This window comes from Pelophylax lessonae (assembly GCF_965119305.1).
Source record: "Pelophylax lessonae genome assembly, chromosome: 3".
In the NCBI taxonomy this organism is placed as follows: Eukaryota; Metazoa; Chordata; class Amphibia; order Anura; family Ranidae; genus Pelophylax; species Pelophylax lessonae.
The window spans coordinates 313,978,857-314,004,500 of NC_138770.1; the positions used below are offsets into that span (position 1 = coordinate 313,978,857).

The 25,644-nt window shown below is 42.9% G+C and overlaps 1 protein-coding gene across 1 annotated transcript in view; it reads right to left on the reverse strand.

The window, feature by feature from the left end:
- The window catches only part of PSMD1 (proteasome 26S subunit, non-ATPase 1), a 140,825-nt gene that overhangs the window by 103,861 nt on the left and 11,320 nt on the right, over positions 1 to 25,644 (reverse strand). The window contains exons 2-9 of the mRNA XM_082251678.1: positions 21,466 to 21,509; positions 20,413 to 20,486; positions 16,042 to 16,211; positions 12,642 to 12,847; positions 8,915 to 9,058; positions 6,866 to 7,092; positions 5,964 to 6,024; positions 978 to 1,106 (exon numbers count right to left, since the gene is read on the reverse strand). Coding sequence (XP_082107804.1) covers positions 978 to 1,106; positions 5,964 to 6,024; positions 6,866 to 7,092; positions 8,915 to 9,058; positions 12,642 to 12,847; positions 16,042 to 16,211; positions 20,413 to 20,486; positions 21,466 to 21,509 — 1,055 coding nt within the window. The remainder of the gene's footprint in view (positions 1 to 977; positions 1,107 to 5,963; positions 6,025 to 6,865; positions 7,093 to 8,914; positions 9,059 to 12,641; positions 12,848 to 16,041; positions 16,212 to 20,412; positions 20,487 to 21,465; positions 21,510 to 25,644) is intronic.

Here is a 25,644-nt window from a genome sequence, read left to right on the forward strand (position 1 = left end):
AAACAACCCCTTACCCGGGCCTTGCTGGTGCCTGTCCCATTTGCTGCCGCGACCGTGCTCTCCATAGCAGTGTTGCAGCGTCCACATGTGGGCAGGATTGCCGGTTCCAGGCTCCAAAAGCGCTAACTAGATATAGGCACCAGATCCGGTCCTTCCTTCTCCCTCTACACTTCTTCCAGGGGAAGCGACACCGTGCTTCTTCTCAACGAGCGCCGCCCCTCGCCGGATAACTCCCCTTCAGCCGGGCGAGTCTCCACTCAGCAGCCGAAAAGATGGCCGCGGTACCTGCGCATCCAGACCCGCAGCCGGGGCCAGAAAAATGTCCACCGCCGGCCGAAGCATCTTCTATAGGCATTACAGGCTCTCCCCGGGTAACGAAGAGGGAGAAGGAGCCCATCCAACAGCCAGTTCATGCGATATGGGAGGAATAGACTTGCTATGCAAAAAAAATAAAAAAATACAGGTATAGTGGAGCAGGAAGCCTTGTCTCTCAGGACAGCACCTAAGAGGTCCTGACTGCCCATTAGGTGTTCCTCGGCCAGAGGAAAAAAAAAAAATGATAAAGCTGTGGGGGGGGGGGGGGGGACCCTCCTTTTAAAGTTTGGTAGAAGTGGTGTTTCCTGTTGGCAAGTGGGAGGAGTCACTCTCTCAGGTGCTGTCCTGAAAGACGTTATCGGAAAGGAGAATTACGGTAAGGAGAACAATTTTCCGTATTTCCACATGGCGAAAAAAAGAAGAGAGAAAACTGAAAATTACGAGTGGGAGGAGGTAACTATTGCTAACCAGAGAGCTTGAATAACGAGGTTCCTTAGATTACATAAAGATATATTATAATTACTGTACATACTAGCATTTTTAACACTACAAAAAAAAAAAAAGTATGCATAAAGATTCCCAAAACAAGTCAACCAAGCAGCCTAGTGCAATGTATTTTCACAAAAAATCAAGAAAGTCAGTCAAATCACAAGCCAACAAACCTTTGTGTTCTTCAGGATCATCAAGTCTGTATTGTTGTTCCGTATCAAAAATTGCAAGTGTAGCTCTATAGCCATCTCTCCACTTAAGATCTTTATCATTTTTGAAATCTGGTCTTTAGGCTCTGGACTCTGAAGACATAGGAAAAGATGCTGCATAAGATATTTGTTCAGTATAAAAACAAAAACAAAAAAAACAAAAAAACAGTGAAATGACAATGATATCACAGAAACACTAACTGTGCCTCAATTCATAAAATCAAATTTATCACCGTTGAATGAGAGGGTTGTAGGACAGATTGGTTAATCTTTTTCTTTAGCAGAAGATATGTGACCTCATACCCAGCCCAAAGTTATATGGAGACTTGAGCAATACTTCCCAAAGGGCAAAAAAAAAAAAAAACTGTTGATTTTAGCCATTATATTCATCTTAGCAAAGCTGCAAACAAGGGAACAACAAAACCAAGGAAGTACTACCATAGGTTTTAATTGGCTCATATTTTAACTGTGGCCTGAGCATAAGAACATAGGATGCATTTTTCAAATATATTTGTGCTCTACCATTAGGACCACAAAGCTCCTCCTCATTCCAAGGCAAATTTATAAAACACAAAAATATAGCTTTAGCATTAATTCAGCATATGCATTAACTAAAATAAGCAGCAGCATGTCCCTAAAGCCTCATTTACATGTGCGCTGGTTCCTAAAACACCTCTGAAAAGCAATCAGTTTGCAGTTGATCACTTGTCCGAGTTGGTCTACAAGTGGCTCAGAGGCAATACGTTGCCTTTTAACCACTTAAGCCCCGGAGGATTTTCCTGCTAAACGACCAGGGGGTATTTTGCGATTCGGCACTGCGTGACTTTAACGGACAATTGCGCGGTCGTGCGACGCTGTACCTAAACGAATTTGACATCCTTTTTTTCCCCACAAACAGCTTTCTTTTGGTGGTATTTGATCACCCGTGCAATTTTTACTTTTTGCGCTATAAACAAAAAAAGAGCGTACATTTTGCAAAAATAACAATATTTTTCACATTTTTTTATATGAAATTCCCCCCCAAAAAAATGTAAAAAAATCAAAATTTTTTAACATTTTCGGCCAATTTGTTTTATGCTACCTATGTTTGGCAAAAAAAAAAAAAAAAAAAAAAAAAAAAAAAAAAAAAATCGCAAAAAGCGTATTTTGATTGGTTTGCGCAAAAGTTATCGCGTTTACTAACAAAGGGAAAGATTTTTGTCATTTTTGGTTTTTTTTTTTTTAAACGTGTAATGGCGGCGATCTGCGATTTTTTTTGCGGTACTGCGACATTGCGGCGGACAGATCGGACCCTTGACTGACATTTTTGACACTTTTGGGGTTACCAGTGACATTACTGCAGTAATCAGTGCTATATATATGCACTGTTACTGTAAAAATACACTGGTAGTGAAGGGGTTAACTTTATTTGGGAGGGAGGGGCTGTGTGTATCCCTAGGGGCGTGCTTTCTACTGTGATTGGCTGTGGCTTGAGCTGTAAGGACACTGATCAACGGATCTACATACTAGATCCGTGTGATCAGTGTCTTTACAGCGAGGAGAATGACAGGTGGCTTGTTTACACAAGCTGCCTGACATTCTCCCTCTCCCCCGCCGATCGCCGAGTGACCAGCGGACATCGGACATCGGACATCGGACATCGGACATCGGGTCGCGCGCGGGGGGGGGGGTTGTGGTCCGTGACCGTGCGGGGGCGCACGCTCGCTCCCCAGAGCCTCACAGGCGAGCGACGTAGACCTACGTCACTCTGCCTGTGAGGGGCTGACTGCCGCAGTAAATATACTGTGAGCAGTCGGCAAGCGGTTAAATTACTATTTTATTCTGTGAAACTGTGAAAGCCCACAATAACCATGTGCATTACACTCAGTTGCTGCACTGCCCTTTTTATCTGAATAGGTTGTATTTGGCAGAACATGTATCACATTTTCAGCTTTATGGCAAAATTGTGTCATGTTTTTAATAGTAAGTATAACACAACATTATTACAGGTAAGAAACAGTTGCAGTGTTTCCTTTGGATTTGAAGCAGTTGTAAAGTCTAAGGCCCCATGCACACGGGACGTTTTTAACGCCGCTGTAAGCAGCGTCAGGCGTTTTCTTTTTGCAGCCTAAAAACGCCCCTCCATGTTATTCTATGGCCTCATGCACACTCAGACGTTTTTGAGCTGTAAGTGGCTTAGGCATTTTTTAGGCTGCAACAAGAACCCACCACCTGCGCGTTCTGAGGACCAGCGTTACAGCGTTAAAAACGCCTGACGCTGCTAAAAGCTGAATAACTTTGCTATAACGTTGCTTAACCGGTTGCCGACCGGCGCACGACTATATACTGCGGCGGTCAGCCCCGGCCAGGCAGAGTGACGTATCGGTACGTCACTCGCCTGTCACTGACTTGCGAGCCTATCGCGGGCGGGCGCGCGCCCGCCGAGGCGCGCGCCCGCCGCGGCTCGTTCACAGGCAAGTCAGTGCGTGTGACCGGCGGACTCGATGTCCGCCAGTCACACTGCGATCGCTCCTGTGAAGGGAGAAAGACAGAGCAGCTTGTGTAAACAAGCTGCCTGTCAGTTCTCCCTGTGTAAAAGTGAAGATCTGTCCGTTCTACTATGTAGAACGGTGGATCTTTGCTTTTACACCAATAGGAATGTCCCTACACAGTTAGAAGCACCTCCCTGTCCAATAAAGTTAACCCCTTCCCTGCCAGTGTCATTTTTGCAGTAACAGTGCATATGTATAGCACTGATTACTGCAGTAATGTCACTGGTAACCCCAAAAGTGTCAAAAATGTCAGTCAAGGGTCCGATCTGTCCGCCGCAATGTCGCAGTACCGAAAAAAAAAATCGCAGATCGCCGCCATTACGCGTTAAAAAAAAAAACACCAAAAATGACAGAAATCTTTCCCTTTGTTAGTAAACGCGATAACTTTTGCGCAAACCAATCAAAATACGCTTTTTGCGATTTTTTTTTTTTTTTTTTTTTTTTTTTTTGCCAAACATAGGTAGCATAAAACAAATTGGCCGAAAATGTTAAAAAATTTTGATTTTCTTACATTTTTTTGGTTTATAGCGCGTGATCAAAAAATCGCACAGGTGATCAAATACCACCAAAAGAAAGCTCTGTTTGTGGGAAAAAAAGGACGTCAAATTCGTTTAGGTACAGCGTCGCACGACCGCGCAATTGTCCGTTAAAGTCACGCAGTAAAAAAATCGCAAAAAAACCCCTGGTCCTTTAGCAGCCAAATCCTCCGGGGCTTAAGTGGTTAACGTGCGTTAAGCCACGTTATACGTTTTTTTTTCTTCCATTCAAAATCAATGGTTCCCTATGGGAGCCTAAATTTTCCAAAACGTCTCTTGTCGTTATTTCCATACACTGCCTTTTATGGGGTAAATGGGTAGGGGTACAGTGTACCCCATACCCATTCACATAGGGAGGGGGTCCGGGATCTGGGGTGCCCCCTTGTTAAAGGGGGCTTCCAGATTCCGATGAGCCCCCTGCCCGCAGACCCCCCACAACCACCGGCCAGGGTTGTGGGGATGAGGCCCTTGTCCTCATCAACATGGGGGCAAGGTGCTTTGAGGTGGGGGGTGCAGAGCTCCCCCTGCCCCAAAGCACCAACACCCCCCCATGTTGAGGGCATGTGGCCTGGTGTGGTCCAGGGGGGGTGGGGCCGCTCGCTCGTCCCCTCCCCTTTCCTGGCCTGCCGGGCTGCATGCTCGGATAAGGGTCTGGTATGGATTTTGGGGGGGACCCCACGCCGTTTTTTCGGCATGGGGCTACCCTCAAATTCCATAACAGACCCGAAGGGCCTGGTTTGGAACCCTGGGGGGGACCCCCACGCCGTTTTTTTCCCATTTTGGCGTGGAGTTCCCCCTCAAGATTCTCACAGCGCAAGTCGCCCCGCAAGTCGGATCCGACTTGCGGTGTTGCGGTGCGACCTACATTCAAATCAATAGGCTCCCATAGGGAACCATTGATTTTGAATGGAAGAAAAAAAAAACGCTGCTAAAAGCAACGTGGCAAAACGTGCAATAACGCCAATGGAAAAAGCTACTGAAAACACGTTTTTACAGCTGCTTTTTCCGGCGTCAGAACTAACTTTGACGTACGTTTTTTCTAACGCCCCGTGTGCATGGGGCCTTAATCCCCTTTCCCTTCCAAAGTCATCTTTCAGGACAGCTTACAGAGCGAGAGCCAGAGAGAGGCTCCTCCGACCAAGTTACACACGATCCACATAGTATACTTACTTGCTCTGTGCAATGGTACTGCACAGAGCAGCCCCAAATATCCTCTTCTGGTGTCCACAGCCAGTGCTCTCGGCTCCGGTTCTTCTCTGTGCACCACCATAGGAAGCCATTTCCTATCTGAGCGCACCTTTGTGATTGCTCCCAAGCTGGGCCGTGTGGGTCTACTGACACACACTGGGACATTTTTTACCTTTATGCAGTAAATGCATTATGGTAAAAAAAAAAAGTCTAGCCTTTACAGTCATTTTCATCAGGAACAAATATATCAGTCAGAATAACTCAAACTTTTTATAAATAGTCAATGACAAAAGTTTCAATATTCCTTGCCCATTTTTACTAAGCCAGCATTGCTCTTTTGCATGGCAAGGGTCACCAGAACACATGAATCAACCTTCTTAGTAGAAACGCTAGCTTGCTTATCCCTCAGGTATGTAGATCAACTGCACATGCTGCAAGCCTTGAAGAGGAGTGGGATTTTACAAACATAAGCCCTGCATAAAAGATTGCCAGACTTGAATAACATTTCGTTCCAAGAACTGCTAATGGGTAAAAACATGATAGTAAAAAAAAAAAAAAAAAAAAAGAAAGTCACAAAACTCTGCAACCTGGTTATAAGAAAAAAAAAAGCTTAATATTAGAAACAGTTTTCAATGCAACTAGAGTTGTGAACAAAAAAAAAAAAAAAAAAAATTTAAAGTTGTGTTGACACTAACCGCATCAGTTGATTTGCTGCCTGCTGTGCTGCCAGCTTTGTCCTCTGTTTCCATTGGTTCACTGCAAACATTACAAAAGGATTATGCAATGCAGAAGGGGAAATTAAACCGGAATATAATAAGAAAAAAAAGAAACAAAAACGGTGATCTACTGAGGACATGCAAACCAAGAAAAGTATGTTGTGTATTCAGTCAAACATGGATACTTGTAATACTACGAAAACAGCGTTGAGGTTTAAAATAAATCACAAACCAGTTAAACTGCTTGTGCACATCAAAAATGAATACCAATTTACACCTGCTTTACTTTTAATGAATGGAAAAAGCCCTAATATTGTAGCTACCAAAAGCTGGTGCCCATGCAAATAGCTACTGTGCTAGTCTTAAAATATGACCTTGTCCTATCGATTAGTGAAAATGAAAGCCCTGTCAGCGGTAAAGTATACTGAGCCCATTTACAGCACCGCTCTGTGCCATGATAAAGTGACTGCCACGGTATCATAACATGGCGCAGCATATTAGAATTTTATGGCACACTAACCTGTCAGACAAAGCCCTTCAACACTGAGCTGTCCAGTGCTCTGTCCCGAGAACTTCAATCTTTTCCCAATGTTCCTTCTGAGCTCGCTTTGTTCAGCCACTTAAATAGCTGGGCCACATTGATATCACTCCTGTGCATATGCACAGGAGTCATTTCATCGTGGCACAGAGCAGTGCTGTAAATGGCCTCAGTGTACACGACAAGGCTTTAATTATCTTTGATCTATATCACACTTTTTTCTCCTCATTTCCATTTAGCACAAAGCCAATGTTTGTTAAAACTATTATGCAGTGCTAAATGTTAGTGGAAAACATGAGATCTGCATTAAAGAATGAACACCTGCTACTCATGGGGTTCCTACCTGTCTTTGGCAACACTTGGAACAGTACCAGTGTTGGTAGAACCGGGAACTGAAGGAATAGGGGCTCCAACTGTACGGAGATTCTGTATGACTGAAGACAGGAACTGTTGACTTGCACTCTCATACAAGTCAAAGCATATCTGGTAAGCCATGAGCAGGTTATCCTCCTTCACCAGCTTCTCCAGTATATCACTAACAGCTTGAGGGTCATCCAGGAAAATGAGGCACTGTGAAAAGAAGAGATGAAATCTATGAATAGGAAAGAAAATAAGTGCAATTTCCCAGCATCAAAACATTTTTACATCTCCATTCAGACATGGCGCTACTAAAAGTAAATCTTTACATTTTTACAAATTACTAAATTACTATTAAAATAAAAAAAAAATTATACTTACCCGATCTGTGCAACAATATTGCAAAGAGCAGTGGCTTACCTCCTCTTTGGCAGTTCCCCACTGGCACGCTCTCTTTCTTCCTATGGTGTGCCCCCTCAGCAAGCCGTGTGGTAAAGAGGCACCCTATGCGGGCCCACTCCCAAGCCAGGCTGTGTTTCCAATGGTAAATTGATAATCAATCATGCTGATCACAGCCATCAACCCTTAAAACATCTTTTCCTACGATATATAGAGCCTAATATCAATAAACATTAATAGTAAACAAAGAAAATTGTCAAGAAAACAGAAATTGCTTAAATATGTCAAAAAAAGTCCCATTAGTTATAGTACAAGGTGCTCGTGCAGGTGCGCTGTCAATATTTTACTTTGGTGCTTGATCTGACTAGCGCATATAGAGCCCCACATGGATATTCACTCACCAGAAGTATATGACCAACTATCGCTATTATGGTCAAATGTGCTTGTGGAGCATGTCCCCCTTAATCCAGTGTCGCCTGTGCTAGACCTGCTTGATGTTGACAGCCCGATCATAGGACTGGCCAGCGCTGCATCTATATAAAAGTGGTATGATCAGCTGTCAAAGTCTACACCTAATGAGGCTTTGACATATTTAAGCAATATTTGTTATCTTGATAATTTTCTTTCTTCACTATTAGTGTTTATTGATATTAGGCACTGTATATGGTATGATAAGATGTTTTAATGGTAGATAGCTGTGACCAGTGCAGTTATCAATTACCAGTCAAATTGTGTTTATACTGTTAAATATGACAGTCGCAGTTATAATGTGTATCAGTTTTACAAATCACCATGCTGCATCCACCTAGGCAAGTAGGATTCTTAAAAGAGAAGTATAGTATTCTTTATTTTTTTTGTCTATAGCGGGCAGATCTCCCTCTATTTTGCACATGGAAAGGAGGATCGGGATGTAATTGTTAATTTCTTGTAAAGATAAAGATCAAGAAGCTGAGTTTACATCAATAGTGTTTAATTTTGTAAATCTAGAGGGCCTCAAGTGTAGCCCCAGTTTTGTCCAAATGGACGCACAATTCTATTCCTACTTAAAAGAGAAGTATTTTTTATTTTTTAAGTAGGAATAGGATTGTGCGTCCATTTGGACAATGCTGGGGCCACACTTGAGGCCCTCTAGATTTACAAAATTAAACACTATTGATGTAGTCAGCTTCTTGATCCTTACAAGAAATTAACAATTACATCCCGATCCTCCTTTCCATGTGCAAAATAGAGGGAGATCTGCCCGCTATAGACAAGAGTCAACGTATACATTTAAAAAAAAAAAAAAAAAAAAAAAAAAAGCAGTAAGCTAAAATGACATGAGCACAAGATTACATTTTGGAGGCGATTTTTTTTTTTTTTTTAACACACTAACCACAGTAAAAAAACAGTAAAAAATTTGCTATGATTGCAAAAAAGTTACATTTTCATGTTAGGTCTGTTTTAGACAACCATAGCTGTTTGCAGATTGAAGAATATAGGTCTTTTTTTATTAAAATCCAAAAATTGTTGTAACATCATTGATACACTATAAGTTAACGAAAAAAAAAAAAAAAACTATTCTCCCCCCTCCCTCCACAAATTGCACATTTTTCCCATATGCTGGCAGTCCTTCAGCATCCATATGTAATAAGATTACCTGGCATACATTGATAAAGTCAGGTTTCTCCAAGTTCATGTAGATCTTTACCAAGACCCTAAGGACTTTATTTCTAAACTGTTTGTTCTGCATTAATGACATGCAGACCTTTAAGCTGTATGCAAGCATTCCTGGGACATCATTCTGCAAAAAAAACAAAAAAAAAAAAAAATTATTATGAACTATGCAACAATATTTTAAATACAATGCAGTCATGCTGGCCATACACACAGAATTTCAACCGAAACTGGTAGTTTTCGGAAAGATCGTTCGAAATTTGTGCCGTTAGTAAACGACCATTAATGGCACTTTTCCACTGCAAGTACCGGCTCGGCTCTACTCGGCCCTGCTTGGCCCGGTTTGCTTTTCCACTGCTGGTACCGCATGGTATAGTGTCGGAACGGTTCGGTACGGTATAGGTTTGCTTTTCCACTAAAGTAGTACTAAAGTTAAGTGGGTGGGATAACAACGGGGTGGGTGGGATTCTCTGACCAATCAGTGGCTAGTAGTGACTGCATGCAAAGAATTGTGGGATATGGTACCAGTTTGGTACCTGTTGGAACCACAATCGAGTAGGTACTGTTTTTTCAGAGCCGTACCGTTCAGGTTCAATCCAGTGGAAAGCAAACCTATACCGTACCGAACCGTTCCGACCCTATACCATGCGGTACCAGCAGGGGAAAAGCACAAAAGCGTGCCGAACCGTTACGGTTCCATGCAGTGGAAAAGCGCCATTAGACCATGGGCCTGGCTAATGTTGATTAGTTGAAACAAAAGTTTTCGCTTCAGATCAAAGTGTATACGTATAGGTTCTAATCAAAACAAAAATAATATGCTGTCTTATACGTTTTTGTTATTGAACGATTACTACGAACATTGAAATGATCATATAAAAAAGGAGTTTATTCTATCAGTTAGTGGACAATTCAGTTCTGAACGACAAATATTTGTTCAGTCTGCAAAACGGCCAAAATTCTGTGCGTGTAGGGCCAGCATAACTTAATCATGGAATCTTTGAAATTGGAATTAAATCCAAAAATAGGAATGCTGCAGCTTAGAAATCCTAGAAGCCAAAGCTTCGAAAAGTCTTTTTTTTTTTTCTTTTAAACAGCACAAGGGACTATAGAGTCCAATGTTTTGGTGGCTGCAGTGCTAGGTTAAAATCCGAAGTTTCCTGCCCTTGGATACCCCGGCAGCAGTGATCTGGGCAGGGCCGCTGATAAGGCAGTACAGCCAGCCCTTTTGTACCGGGCCCGGCTCAGGAGGGGGGCCTGGGCAGCTTTATTTTTAAACTATGGTGAAAGCACTTTGCCTAGGTAAAAGCATTTGACAATGATACTTGGCTTGCTGTTACTTGCAGCAGAGGGGCCCAGGAGGAGGTTAGCAGAGGGGGACTTTTTATTTTTAATTTTGGGGCACAGTCATCTAAAGCCGAAGCAGCATTTTTTTTTTTTTTTTAAACCGGGTGGCCGCGGCTAATGACAGCCTGTCTCTGGCGGAGTGATTCTTCCTTCCTCCCTCAGTAACTAAGGAGGTCAGAGGACGGGGCTGTAGCAGGACGGTGGGAGTTGATTGAAGAAGAGAGAAGTGTCCGAGGGCGCAGGCAGCACAGGGATCCCGATGCACAGGCAGGCTCACAATTTCTGTCTTCTGGAAGGTATGGAGACACATCCATACTATATACAGACAGGCAAACGACAGCTTCTGTACTGTGTGATCATTATCAGGTTAATGATGGTGACCACATAAGCACCGTGAGATGCTAACTGTTAGGTCTTCTTTACTTTAGTGTTTGGGTGGGGAGGGAGTTAACATGTGCAGCTGAGCCCATGTTTTACCATGCTCTTAACCACTCCCCCCTAGGCTGCTGGCAGGGTGTTGTGTAAAAACATCCTGCAGCCGTACTACAGAAGCAGTGCCTTTGTAGCCTAGGGGGGAGTGGTTAGGGGGGACAGTAAAAAAGGGGCTCAGCTGCACATTTTTACCCCACCCAAACACAAAAGTAAACAAGACCTAACAGTTAGCTTTTCACTATGTGTGTAAATCTGACAAGTTGATTTGGTAGCGGTGCAGCCTCCAGAAAACTTCCACACCCCCGTAAGTACTTCCTTTCCCTCCCCCATGTGGCTTGCTATATTTTCCATCAGCACACCTTGGACCTGCCTCCGAGTAGAAGGGAAGGAGATCGGTGAATGTCTGTTCATTGATCTTCCCTTCCTGGTAATGACCTGGAAGGGACTTGTAAAACAATTTCTGGGTCATGTCGTCACTGTCCACAGAATGGGTGGGGAATAAGCCAGTGGAGTGTAATCAGCATTCCATTAGCTTCATTGTAGGGCAGGTGAGACATCAGGGATCTTTAAACCTCTGATGTCTCATTAAAGAGGACCTGTCACCAAACAATGCATTACACAGGAGACTTTTTGTATCCTATGTGATGAAAAAACACTTAGAAAAAATGAAATGTTAAAAAAAAAATGGCAGTTATACATAAGCACCTGAAATTCCCCAGCAAAACTTTGAGCACCTCCACATAAGAAAATAAATGCATGCAACAAGGGTGCCTATGCAAAAAATTGTCCGTTGCACTTGCATACACATGTTACATAACACTGTGCATGCTGGAGCAATAATTCTAGACCCATTATTCATACAGTAGTTAGCTCTAAACTGATGACCTGTAGGAGCTTTTAAAACATTGTCTAGGAAAAGCGTAGTGTACCAGAGTACACAGGCACACGCTATTTTAAGACTTGACATGTTGGGTATCTATTTAAATCGACACAATCTGATCTATTACATTTTACCAAAAAAATGGCTAATATATTGCTGTGACCTATAATTAACATTATTGTATTTATATGAAAATATGTATTTCATGAACGTTGCGCTAACATTGTTTGACATAAAAAAAATTTGAACTACCACCACTGAAATGAAATGTCACTGCACACTGACAATCATAAGTGGTTGAGGCATTTCCTGCCCCACAGCTGCACGTATACACAAATCATGTATACATGTGGAGCAGGGAATGCCTCAACCACTTATTGGCAGGGCACTGCAGTGGGCGCACCGGGGGGGGGGGGGGTTGGTCGGGGATGGCCTGTCAGGAATGTTGTATGGGGCCCCATGATTTCTAACAGCAGCCATGTCTGTGGGGGTCAATATGGACGGCTGTACCTGTGACAAGCACTTGTACGTCCACCCTTTCTGTCCCTGTGTTTTATTCAGAGGCTGTACTATTGGCTCCCGCAATGAGTTCTATGAATGGAGGATGGGCAGATAAGAACAAGTTTACCACTAAACATGGGCAGATGAGAACAAGTTTACTTCTAAATTTCATCTTTAACCCTTTTGCTGACAGATGCTTTTGCACACATTAGGAAAAATAATTTTAGGCCTGAAGATCAGGGTGTGGTGAGTAAATGTACCAAGGCTGCGTGGAAGTACTGTACAGCTGCCCGATCGCTTCTACCCGACAGTCAACTTGTTTGATTTACACATATTGCTGACTGTAGCAGTATTAACCCCCCCCCCCCTCATGCTACTGACATATGCCATGTTTAAGTGGCACTAAGAGTTGAAAATTGTGGTTCTCTTTTTTTTTTTTTTTGGACACAGCTTTGTCAGTCTGGTGAGAGGGTAATGTTAGATTTATAGAGGCCCAATACAATGTTAAGAAAAACGATTCTAAACCTATGTGAAAATATAGGCTAGGCCTTACCGATTCCAAAATAGTTTTCTGAAAAACATCCAGTCGACGAGTTTCCAATGCAATACCAATGGCCTGTTTGTATTTGTGATCATCAAGACAGCGCTGGAACATTTTGTTAACAATCCCCTCTAAGCGTTCATCTATAGGTTTCTTCTCTCCCTCTGGGAGATCAGCGTTCTCTACACACTGCTTGGTGTAATGGTCAATGCATTTTGCTGCAAAACAAATGTAAACCTTTAACACTAAGCAAGAACATATTTGTATTTCTGGATCTATGATTTGTTACAGTAAGTTAAAAATGAAAAAACAGACTTTCCAGTTTACAATTCATGTTTAATAACACATTGGACACAGTTCAAATAAAAGATATCTAGTTCTAATGTATTACAGAAAAAACCTACATACCATAAGTACAGTGGCAGATTAATTGGCTCCTACCTGTACTGACTCCAGTGTGTGGACAAACTATCAATATGGTGGGGGCATTTTATCGTAAAATCAGCTAAAAGTACAACTACAGCCTAAAACTCGAAGTTATGGATTTTGGCGAGGAGTTGGAAATCTATCAGGTTTTTCCTTCTGTCTGTGGCCCTATCAGTTAGATTTTCTCTTACGCACTACATGTCCCTTTGGTTATATAGTTACATAGTAGGTGAGGTTGAATAAAGACAATAGTCCATCCAGTTCAACCTGTGTAGGTGTGTGCCGTAATCATTTCACATACCCCTGAATGTTCTGATCCTTGAGATGTACGTCTAAGAGTCTTTTGAAAGCCACCATACTTCCCGCAGAAACCACCTCTTGTGGTAGAGAATTCCACAATCTTGTAGCTCTAACATTAAAGAACCCCCTCCGTTGCCTAAGGTTAAAACGCTTCTCCTCTAATCGCAATGTATGCCCTCGAGTCCTCATGCACTCCCTACGACTGAATAGCTTTTTTTCCTATGCCAAGATCACCATTGAGATATTTATAAATTGCTATCATGTCCCCTCTCAGGTGTCTCTTCTCCAGGGAGAATAAATCAAGCAATTGCAGATGCTCTTCATGATTAAGGTCCTCCAATCCCCTAATTAGTTTAGTTGCCCTTCTCTGGATCCTCTTCAGCTCCAACACATCCCTCCTGAGGATTGGCGACCAGAACTGGACAGAATACTCCAGATGTGGTCGGACCAGAGTTTTATAAAGCACAAAAAAAAATGACAATAGATGTTGCCAGGATAGAGAAAACAAAAACAGGAATAAAAACCTAACAGTGGTTGTAATACTTGCTGTACTAAAAGTGTTTTTTGTAACTGTCCTTATCCCCTTCAGAGTAATTACCCATCACTGAAACAAGTAGCAAGAGTAAATCTCCCTGAATACAGCAAAGTCCTGAGAGTATCTAAAAAGATACTCCACTCGGTCCAAAAAAAAAAAAAAAAAAAAAAAAAAAACCTCGAACAAGCATGCAACAAGTAAAATCTGAACTCCTGATTTGTATATTTTTTGAGTCAATGAATAAAAGTACTAAAGTGCACACAATCATAAAAGCCAGGAAATTTGTATTTTTGTATTTTTAAAGGAGAGGGGACATCATAAGCTTTAGGCCTCTTGTACACTGCAGTCAAAAAATTTCAAAGTTTTTAGGCATACAGGCATTTGTTTGTTTTTTACTGATCTAAATGCAGCCCATTGTATTCAGTGGCTGTACACCAGGGGTGGGGAACCTTTTTTCTGCCAAGGACCATTTGGGTATTTATAAAATCATTCGGGGGCCGTAAAAAATCATCAACTTAAAAATGTGCCCGTTATATTTGGTCAAAATTTTAATTAACTCATCCCTAATGTGATGGCTGCAACTACTTCTCTTTGGTGAGGTGTGTGATGTTAGCTGGTATTGATGTTGCTACTCGCAACTGGTTTTCCAGGTTTGCGTCGGTCAGTCTGGAATGCAGTCGACTTTATGGTGGTAAGCTTTGAAAAGAACTGCTGGTGGGTAATGCTGGTGGGTATAGCTGGCTGGTACTGCTGGTGGGTACAGCTGGCTCAGGCTGGTACTGCTGTGGGTATTGCTGATTCAGGCTGGTACTGTGCTGTATGTTACTGCCTTGGGTACTGCTGGCTAAGGCTGGTACTATGCTTTGGGTACTGCTGGCTGGTATTGCTGTGGGTACTGCTGGCTGGTACTGCTGGCTTTGGCTGGTAATGCTGTGGGTACTGCTGGCTCTGGCTGGTACTGCTGTGGGTACTGCTGGCTCTGGCTGGTACTGCTGTGAGTACTGCTGGCTCTGGCTGGTACTGCTGTGAGTACTGCTGGCTCTGGCTGGTACTGCTGTGAGTACTGCTGGCTCTGGCTGGTACTGCTGGCTCTGGCTGGTACTGCTGTGAGTACTGCTGGCGATAAATGCTGGCTAGCAGCGGCGCCGCACTGGAAGGGAGGAAGAGGCGATATTTCCTGTATTGGTCACAGGCGGAGTGCATTTGATATCACTCCGCCTGTGACTCACTCAGACTGTCAGAATGGAGCCGGAACTATACAGGAAGCATTGGCTTCGTTCTGACAGATCAGCTGAGAGACACAGACTCCGCTGCACGGGGGGCCGGACCAAATTACTTTGAGGGCCGCATACGGCCCCCGGGACGTAGGTTCCCCACCCCTGCTGTACACACACAGGCGTGCAAACGCGTTACGTATAGATGAATGAAAAAAAAAAAAGAAGAGCAGAAATCTGAGTTGCCAGTCAGGATTACAAATGCGCATAAATACCTGCAAAAACATGTGAATGCAAGTAAAATGTTAAGTTGAAGCGGTTACAATTCCATTCAGAGAGCTAGAATTTATTTTACTTGTGTACATGCAAAAAGGCATAAACACAAAATAAAATAGCTGTAGGATTGAAGAACAGTTACTTGATCTGAAGTTTTAACTAGGAGGATAAAACAAAGACTAAACCCTGAGGGAGAAAAGCCCATCAATATCTATATCCAAAGCAAAAAATGACAGACTGCATACCTTTCATATGTTTTCCCAATTTAGGGCTTATTCACACTAGGAACTGCAGGTGAATCGCAAAGGATTGCGCTACGTGCTCCTGTACAATTCACTTGCAGTTCTGTGCAGTGTATTTTAAACCAATTCATTTTGAATATGCTAAAATTGCACTACACCACAACAAAAAAACAAAAAATACTGCATTCAGATCAAAGGTACTTTTGTACCACCAACCCATCTGATGTGAGCAAATGCATTGCGTTAGCAACCTAGGTTTGGGGTGTCGTTAACTTGTCACTGACACCCGCTGAAGATCGCAAAGGCAGTGAGAGTTTGCAATGCGAAGCCAGAAACTACACGAGAATGCAGATTTTCTGCACTGCATTCTATTGTGAATGGGCCCTTACGGAGTACTACATTACCAGATATTACCTTACCTATAATAGTCTCCACATACTCAGAATTGTCATTCACGTTGAACAGATCTCCAGCACCCAGAGCATAGTTAAGAGATTCTTCAAAAGCCCCAAGGTGATAGAACACTTTGGATGCAACAAGGGCAGCAAACTGTCTGCTTCTGAAACTCTCATCTTCATAGAGCACCTCACTGTTAAAGAAACACAACTCAGTTGGTAGCAGCACACATTTCTGAAAAGCATGACAGAGTATCATGAATAGTTTTATATAAAAATTCCAGTATATAAAAACGGCCATGTCACATAAGCCACATAACACAGGGTATGTGAAAACACTTTCATGTGGGTTCCCTCCTTACTGACAGCTTGACTTGTCTGTAGAGAATCCCTAGGAGGTGTATTATGTTTATTTCTGTTCACACTGTAGTGCATCGTCAATAGCAATATATACAGAAGTATGGCAAGGGAGAATATTAGCCTATCAGTGTGGAGAAAGGGTCTTGCCACCATGGTTATGAACAGAATAAATAATTTAGACTGGGTCAAATCCAACCCTATAGTGTACAAAAAAGGATGTATTTATTTATTTTATTTTTTTTTTTAAGGTATTGTTGCACCTAAACCTAAAACATACACAGAAACAGCTTACAAATCAGTCTAGTACAGTGGTTCTTAACCTGGGTTCGATCGAACCCCAGGGGTTCGGTGAGTCAGTCTCTGGAGTTCGGCGGAGGACTCATACGATTCGTGATGACACGCACACCCTCCGCTAGTACCACTTCGCTGTCGGGGACTATTTCTCCAATTTCGGGCGTGTCCTTCCGCTCCCGCTCTGCGCCGTCGTCATGGAAACACACAACATCCCCACAGTACAGAGACCGGACCTGGCGGAGTGATTCACATGTCATGTGACACTGACACACTGTGAGTCAGTGCACTGACGGCGAGGACAAGGACAGACTGAGCAGAGTGAGAGCGGGGACTCAGAGACTAGAGGGGAGAGAGGTTCAACTCCTAGGCCTAGGAGGAGGCTTAGTGAGTGGTGGCTCACTCAAGTGACTCACTGAGTGAGTCTGACACCAGTCTGGCACCAGACCCAGGCCAGAGCAGGCCACACACTACTAGGCCAGCGCAGCAGCCAGCCCAGAATCAGGAGGACTAAGGTAGGTAGATGTGGTGGTGTGGTGTTCTCTGCAGAGAAGTTGCTTAAAAAAAATTTGGCGAAGGCGCCTAGCCCTAATAAAGAGATATTAAAACCTGCTGCCCTTTTAATTGTTGAAAACAATAAATAGGTATAGATAATTAGTAAAAAGGCGCTGGTGCTCTTTTGTGATATTAAAAAATATTTTTCATACAAAACATAAATAGTGTATAAAAACAAGATAGATAGATAGATAGATAGATAGTCAATAGTAAAGTGCAGGTGCTATCCTTTACTTAAGCAAGGAAATTAAATTATTCAAGTGCTTGCTAGTGTATTCACATAATACATCAATATACCATAATAGTGCATATAAAATCAATAAATCCAATTAGTAAAGTGCAAGTGCTATCCTTTACTTGTGCAAAAAAATAGCTTATCCAAGTGCTTGTTAGTGCATACACATAAATTTATATAGCATACAATAAATATATGTGCCCACTAGTACCGTGCTCAAACAAGTGATAAAAGGTGCTCAAATGATAAAATAGTCCAAGACAATTCATGCAAAAAATTGCTGTGCAGGTTTAATTGCTTGGATCTGTAGTGCTCCAGGTGGTGGGGTGTGTCACTCGTTGCCTCTTACCAAAATGAAGCAGGTCGTAAGGACCCCCAACGCCTGTGATCCCTTTATCTAGGTGGATCAGACCTCTTAATCGACTCGTTTTTTCCGAGTATCCTGCTCCTTTTCTTTTTGTGCGTTACTCGTACATGAATCAGTACATTCCGCATGTATAAAGACACACAAAAATGCCAAAAATAGTGTAATATTGTTTACTTTAATGAAATATATAAAAATTCCCAATTGCCCAGTGCCAGGAGGGCACACCGAAATGTAAGAAGCCAACTATATGTTTTTTATATATTTCATTAAAGTAAACAATATTACACTATTTTTGGCATTTTTGTGTGTCTTTATACATGCGGAATGTACTGATTCATGTACGAGTAACGCACGAAAAGAAAAGGAGCAGGATACTCGGAAAAAAGGAGTCGATTAAGAGGTCTGATCCACCTAGATAAAGGGATCACAGGCATTGGGGGTCCTTACGACCTGCTTCATTTTGGTAAGAGGCAACGAGTGACACACCCCACCACCTGGAGCACTACAGATCCAAGCAATTAAACCTGCACAGCAATTTTTTGCATGAATTGTCTTGGACTATTTTATCATTTGAGCACCTTTTATCACTTGTTTGAGCACGGTACTAGTGGGCACATATATTTATTGTATGCTATATAAATTTATTATGTGTATGCACTAACAAGCACTTGGATAAGCTATTTTTTTGCACAAGTAAAGGATAGCACTTGCACTTTACTAATTGGATTTATTAATTTTATATGCACTATTATGGTATATTGATGTATTATGTGAATACACTAGCAAGCACTTGAATAATTTAATTTCCTTGCTTAAGTAAAGGATAGCACCTGCACTTTACTATTGTCTATCTATCTATCTATCTATATATATATTTATATTGTTTTTATACACTATTTATGTTTTGTATGAAAAATATTTTTTAATATCACAAAAGAGCACCAGCGCCTTTTTACTAATTATCTATACCTCTGCAGAGAAGTGTTTTACTAAAAAGGTGCCCCCCCCACTGTGTATAACAGTTATACACAGTGAGTGAGTGTGCAGTATTGGTATGGCATTTTTTTTTTTAAAGTTAGGAGAGCCTTTTTTCTTTTTTTTTTTTTGGTTAGTTGGTTGGTAATGCAAATGGTCAGTGCTCAGTATTAATGCAAATGGTCAGTGCTCAGTATTAATGCAAATGGTCAGCGGGCAGTGTTAATGCAAATGGTCAGCGGGCAGTATTAATGCAAATGGTCAGTGCTCAGTATTAATGCAAATGGTCAGTGCTCAGTATTAATGCAAATGGTCAGCGGGCAGTGTTAATGCAAATGGTCAGCGGTCAGCATTAATGCAAATGGTCAGCGGTCAGCATTAATGCAAATGGTCAGCATTAATGCAAATGGTCAGCATTAATGCAAATGGTCAGCGCTCAGTGTTAATGCAAATGGTCAGCGCTCAGTGTTAATGCAAATGGTCAGTGCTCAGTGTTAATGCAAATGGTCAGTGCTCAGTGTTAATGCAAATGGTCAGTGCTCAGTGTTAATGCAAATGGTCAGTGCTCAGTGTTAATGCAAATGGTCAGTGCTCAGTGTTAATGCAAATGGTCAGTGCTCAGTGTTAATGCAAATGGTCAGTGCTCAGTGTTAATGCAAATGGTCAGTGCTCAGTGTTAATGCAAATGGTCAGTGCTCAGTGTTAATGCAAATGGTCAGTGCTCAGTTTTAACGCAAATGGTCAGCGCTCAGTGTTAATGCAAATGGTCAGCGCTCAGTGTTAACGCAAATGGTCAGCGGTCAGTGTTAACGCAAATGGTCAGCGGTCAGTGTTAATGCAAATGGTCAGCGGTCAGTGTTAATGCAAATGGTCAGCGGTCAGTGTTAATGCAAATGGTCAGCGGTCAGTGTTAATGCAAATGGTCAGCGGTCAGTGTTAATGCAAATGGTCAGCGGTCAGTGTTAATGCAAATGGTCAGCGGTCAGTGTTAATGCAAATGGTCAGCGGTCAGTGTTAATGCAAATGGTCAGCGGTCAGTGTTAATGCAAATGGTCAGCGGTCAGTGTTAATGCAAATGGTCAGCGGTCAGTGTTAATGCAAATGGTCAGCGGTCAGTGTTAATGCAAATGGTCAGCGGTCAGTGTTAATGCAAATGGTCAGCGGTCAGTGTTAATGCAAATGGTCAGCGGTCAGCGTTAATGCAAATGGTCAGCGGTCAGTGTTAATGCAAATGGTCAGCGGTCAGTGTTAATGCAAATGGTCAGCGGTCAGTGTTAATGCAAATGGTCAGCGGTCAGCGTTAATGCAAATGGTCAGCGGTCAGTGTTAATGTAATGGTTTTGTTCATTTTGTGCACCTATGTATAAATATATACTGTCCTAAATATATACCTATGTTTTAAATTTGAAAAAATCATATTTTATTTTTCCAATTAAGAAGGGTTCGGTGAATGCATATATGAAACTGGTGGGGTTCAGTACCTCCAACAAGGTTAAGAACCACTGGTCTAGTAGATGTCAGGAATGTAATCCCACCCCCTTCCCCTCTCTACAAAACCTGTAAAAATCGACAGTTAGGAAGAGTACAATCAATACTTTCATTATCATCTTACATTTTATCCACAGATTCAGATATTTCTGCCCAAAAGTCATTGACAACGGAATTCAACTTGTGCAAGGCAAACTCCTGCAAAGGAAGAACAAACTATTTAGTAAACCGTGGGAATATTATGCACTCTGGGTAACAACTTGCTTCTTTTTTTTCCTTACCTATCTCTGCCCCTAAAGTGGGCCTGTAAGCTAAACTGCCGCCACCTTAATCTTGATCACCCTGCTTCTTTCTAAAATTAAAAAACCTTGCAATACCTCTTTTTGCAGGTAAACATTATTCCCAACTCTCATGGCACCAAGCCAAATACCAAATGCCTAGGTATTTGGTTATAATCACCTTGTGCGACTTGTCATGCAATTTGGGACTGCAAAATCGCATGACAAGTCGTTTTCCATTATTTGCAATGAGCCCCATTCATATCTGTGCGACTTGAAGTCGCACCAACTTCAAAGTAGTCCCTGCACTACTTTTGGCATGATTTTGATGCGTTTTGAGTAAAAGACATTATAAGCCCACTTAAACTCGCATCAAAATCGCGGCAAAATGTTGCGTCAAAATTGCGGTGAAGTCGCACAAGTGTGAAAGGGGTCTTAATTGTTACTCCCTTTTGGCTGAAATGTATTAATCCAAAAGCCTAGGCAACAGATCACATAACTAGCCAGAAATCTAATTTTCTGCAAAACATTAAAGTACTAAAAGGCATATGTAGAATGCAGCTGCACTGCATTATTTGATGACCTACAGTATTTTCTGTTAAAATACTGACTTCCGTCTCAGGACAAGTATATCCTCCAGAATTTCTCCTTACATAGACCCTCACTTTAGGCAAAGCTTTAATTTAAAGCTAACCAACAAATCCAAAATGCCTGAATCTGTAACCTTAAAATTTAGTTACACTAAAGAAATGTTATATGCAGCCTTAAAAAAAACAACATTTTCAGCATGTCTAAATAAAATTTCATAAAACATATTAAAAGGAACATGGGAGTACTGGTCCGTGGCACTTTTAAATAAACCGATTTATTACACAGATGAAATTTAAGAAAACGCGTACCTTGAGTTGGGGCTCATCTTCATCAAGAAGGGAAAGAATGCCAGCTGTAAAATTATAAAAACAGTACAATTAGCAGATCATCCTGAAATTTCTGCCAAGTCAAACCTTTATTCAGCTAAACTTAGTTCATATAAAAAGCCTGATAGTATATTGGTCTCCATATTATAAATATTACACAGTGCAAGTCTAAATTGAACAAAAGCTCCATACCCAGCGTGCCAACACACTGCGGCAGCCAAACATTCTCATTTCCAAAGTAATTCAGATTCATAAAATGCACCTGTGCCCAGATTGTGAAAATTAATGTACTAACATTCTTCGCAAGCAGTAAAAAAAGCTTTAGAAAAATTGACCCCTGCATCTATGGATACTGTGAAGCAATTCATCCTCAAAATTTACAACAGATGTTCTAAATGCGGGTTGAGCTTTTTTATTAAAAGGTTAACATGCTGCCAAGTACAAATGCTATTATTTTAGTGAACTTGAGGATTAATGTATAATTTCTCCTGCAGAAACGAAGCAGAACAGTACTAACCAGCATATATTATACCTACAGACTGAATAATGCTACCAGCACAGTATACATGCTGTATACACCAAACTGACCAGCACAGGCTGTAGTTAAAAATGGATTTTTGTAAGAACTTACCGTAAAATCCTTTTCTCTTAAGCTCATTGACAGACGTAGTCTTCTTGATTCTCAAGAGCTGGGTTATGTTGTCTCCGCAGGAGTAGGACTAGGCAGAAAGACAAAACGTTCTGGCTCCACCTTAGGGGCAGTCCCTGAGGGTATATCCTCCCTCTCTCTGCTACAGGGAATCAGTTCTGTTTAAAGCAGTACAGAGAATTTAACCCAACCCAACTCAATGATAGAGGGGCGGGTACTACGTCTGTCAATGAGCTTAAGAGAAAAGGATTTTACGGTAAGTTCTTACAAAAATCCGATTTTCTCTATCGCTCATTGACAGACATAGTCTTCTTGATTCTCAAGAGCTGGGACATCCAGAAGCAGTGCCACAAATGAGGGGTGGGATTGACAAAATCAAATCCAATCTAGAAGGCCCAAACGGTGCCAAACTAGAAGTTTTAAAGGCTCATTATAAACAAAGAATGAGACTAAAGAAAAAATTTTCCAACGGAAAAAAACCCTCGAGGTAGACCACTGGTCTCCTCAAATTGCAGCCTGCAAAACCTTGCGGCCAAATGAGGCATCAGACGATGCCATTACATCAACTTTATAATGTTTAGAAAAGGTATGCACCGACGACCAGGTAGCCGCCTTGCACACCTGGACCACTGACGCCTGATGGCGAAAGGCCCATGACGCACTAAGTGCCCGAGTGGAGTGCGCCTTAACAGGGAACGGGGGCTCCCGACCCTTAATAGAATAAGCCTGCACTACCGTCTGTCTGATCCATCTGGAAATGGTCGCGGCAGATGCAGGCAACCCCTTTTTGGGTCCATCTGGGATCACAAAAAGTGAATCCGTCTTGCGAAATGAGTCTGTCGTTTTCAAGTATACCCTGATCGCCCGGACCACATCCAAGGAGTGTAAAGCAAACTCCAGAGGATGACTGGGCTTAGGACACAGGGAAGGTAATACAATTTCTTCATTCAGATGAAATTCTGAAACCACTTTTGGTAGGAAGGATGGATTCGGACGAAGAACCACCTTATCTCTATGAACCACCAGATATGGTGAACGACAAGATAATGCGGCCAGTTCTGACACCCTGCGTGCAGAAGTAATAGCCACCAAGAAGGCCACCTTCTGGGACAACGTGGGTAGAGGAATCTCCCTAATATCTTCAAAGGGAGGTTTCTGAAGAACCGACAACACTAAATTAAGATCCCAGGGGGGTAACGGCGCGTGCACTGGCGGAGCCAGATGTCGCACCCCCTGGATGAAGTTCCGCACCAAGGAATGAGTAGCCAAAGGCTTCTGAAAGAAGATGGCTAATGCTGAGACCTGACCCTTGATAGTACTCAAGGCCAGTTTCTGCTCAACCCCTTGTTGCAGAAAAGCCAATATTCGACTAATCGAATAAGACCGAGGACGGAACCCCAAAGGTTCACACCATGCAATGTAGGACTTCCATGTGCGATGATAAATCTTTCTGGAAGTCGCTTTCCTTGCTTCAACTAGAGTAGGAATAACTGAAGCTGACAAACCTTTGTCCTTCAGCACCTGGGTCTCAATAGCCAGGCCGTTAAAGCCAGCGATCGTAAAGCAGGATGGAAGATCGGTCCCTGAGACAGTAGATCCTCCCTGAGAGGAAGTCTCCATGGGACGTCCGCCACCAGTCTGACCATGTCGGCGTACCAAGCTCGACGAGGCCAGTCCGGAGCTACCAGGATTACTGGGATTCCTTCCTCCTCTATCCTGCGAAGAAGTCTTGGCAGTAACGCGAGAGGAGGGAAGGCATATATTAGCTGGTATTGCCCCCACGGGGCGATCAGTGCGTCTGCGGTTTCTGCTAGAGGATCGCGGGAGCGAGCCACGAATCTCTGAACTTTCCTGTTGAATCGTGATGCCAACAGATCCACATCCGGGGTGCCCCACCGTAGGCACAACTGGTGAAAAACGTCTGGATGGAGGGACCATTCCCCCTGATCCAGGGTCTGACGGCTGAGATAATCTGCCTGCCAATTCTCCACCCCCGGAATGAACACCGCAGAGATTGCTGGAACAAATCGTTCCGCCCAGCGAAGAATGCAAGCCACTTCTTTGGCCGCTCGGACACTCTTGGTGCCCCCCTGGTGATTGACATAAGCCACGGCCGTGGCATTGTCCGACTGGATCCGAACCGGGCTGCCCTGGAGCTGCTCGGTCCAGTGAATCAGACAAAGTCTGATCGCTCTCAGTTCCAATACAATTATCGGTAACCTGGATTCTTCCGGGGACCAAAGTCCCTGGACAGATAACTGACCAAGAATTCCTCCCCATCCGGATAGACTGGCATCCGTGGTCACTATCGTCCAATATATTGGCAGAAATGACTTTCCCTGGCTGAGCATTGGAGACCGAAGCCACCAAACCAGAGACTCTCTGGTCTGTTTGCTCAATCGTATCTGATTGTCCAGGGATTCCGGATTCCGATTCCATCTGAGAAGAATCTCTTGCTGAAGAATTCGGGTATGGGACTGGGCAAATGGGACTGCTTCGAAGGAAGCCACCATCAACCCCAGAACCCTCATGCAAGTCCGAAGGGAAGACCAGCTGTTGGACAGTAACAACTGGACTGCTGATTGAATCTTTCGGAGTTTCCCTACCGGAAGGAAAACTCTTGTCCTGACTGTGTCTAGAATTAGACCCAGATATTCGAGCCTCTGGGTGGGAACCAGAAATGACTTTTGCTGGTTCACCAGCCACCCGAATTCCTGTAAAGAAATCATAGTAATTTCTATGTTTTGTAGCAAGGTCTGAGGAGACTCTGCATGAAGCAGAAGATCGTCTAGGTAACCTAGAATCGATATACCTCTTTGGCGCAGAAGTGCCAACATTGGGGCCAACACCTTTGTGAAGACCCGCGGAGCCGTGGCGAGACCGAAAGGTAACGCCACAAACTGATAGTGGTTCTCCTCTACGGAAAAGCGTAGAAAACGCTGATGTCCTGCGAAAATGGGAATGTGAAGATAGGCGTCCTTGATGTCTATGGACGCTAGGACATCCCCTGGATGCAGGAAGGCTGCTACCGTGCGAATGGACTCCATTCTGAATCTTCTTATGTTGACGAAAGAATTGAGTGCTCTTAAGTCCAGAATTGGACGCACTTTGCCCTCTTTCCTGGGTATTGTAAATAGGTTTGAATAAAACCCTTGAAACCGTTCTGTCCAAGGAACGTGGACTACCACTCCTTGTTGTAGTAGATCTGTGACTGCTCTCCGCAGATCTTCTAAACGATCTGAGGATAGTCGGATATTGGAAGGGAAGAATCGCGCCGGTGGGAGAGATCGAAACTCGATCTTGTACCCTGACCTTATGACTTCGCAAACCCATTTGTCCGGGATTCTGGAAAGCCATGGATCCGGGAACCGGCGAAGACGTCCCCCCACCCCAGTTATGGGTGGGGGCGCACCTTCAGGCTTTGGATGGTTTATCTTCAGGTCTGGAGGGGGCGGGCTTTTGCTTGCCCGACCAACGACCCCTGACGCCTCCTGCAGGAGCTTTGGAGGACT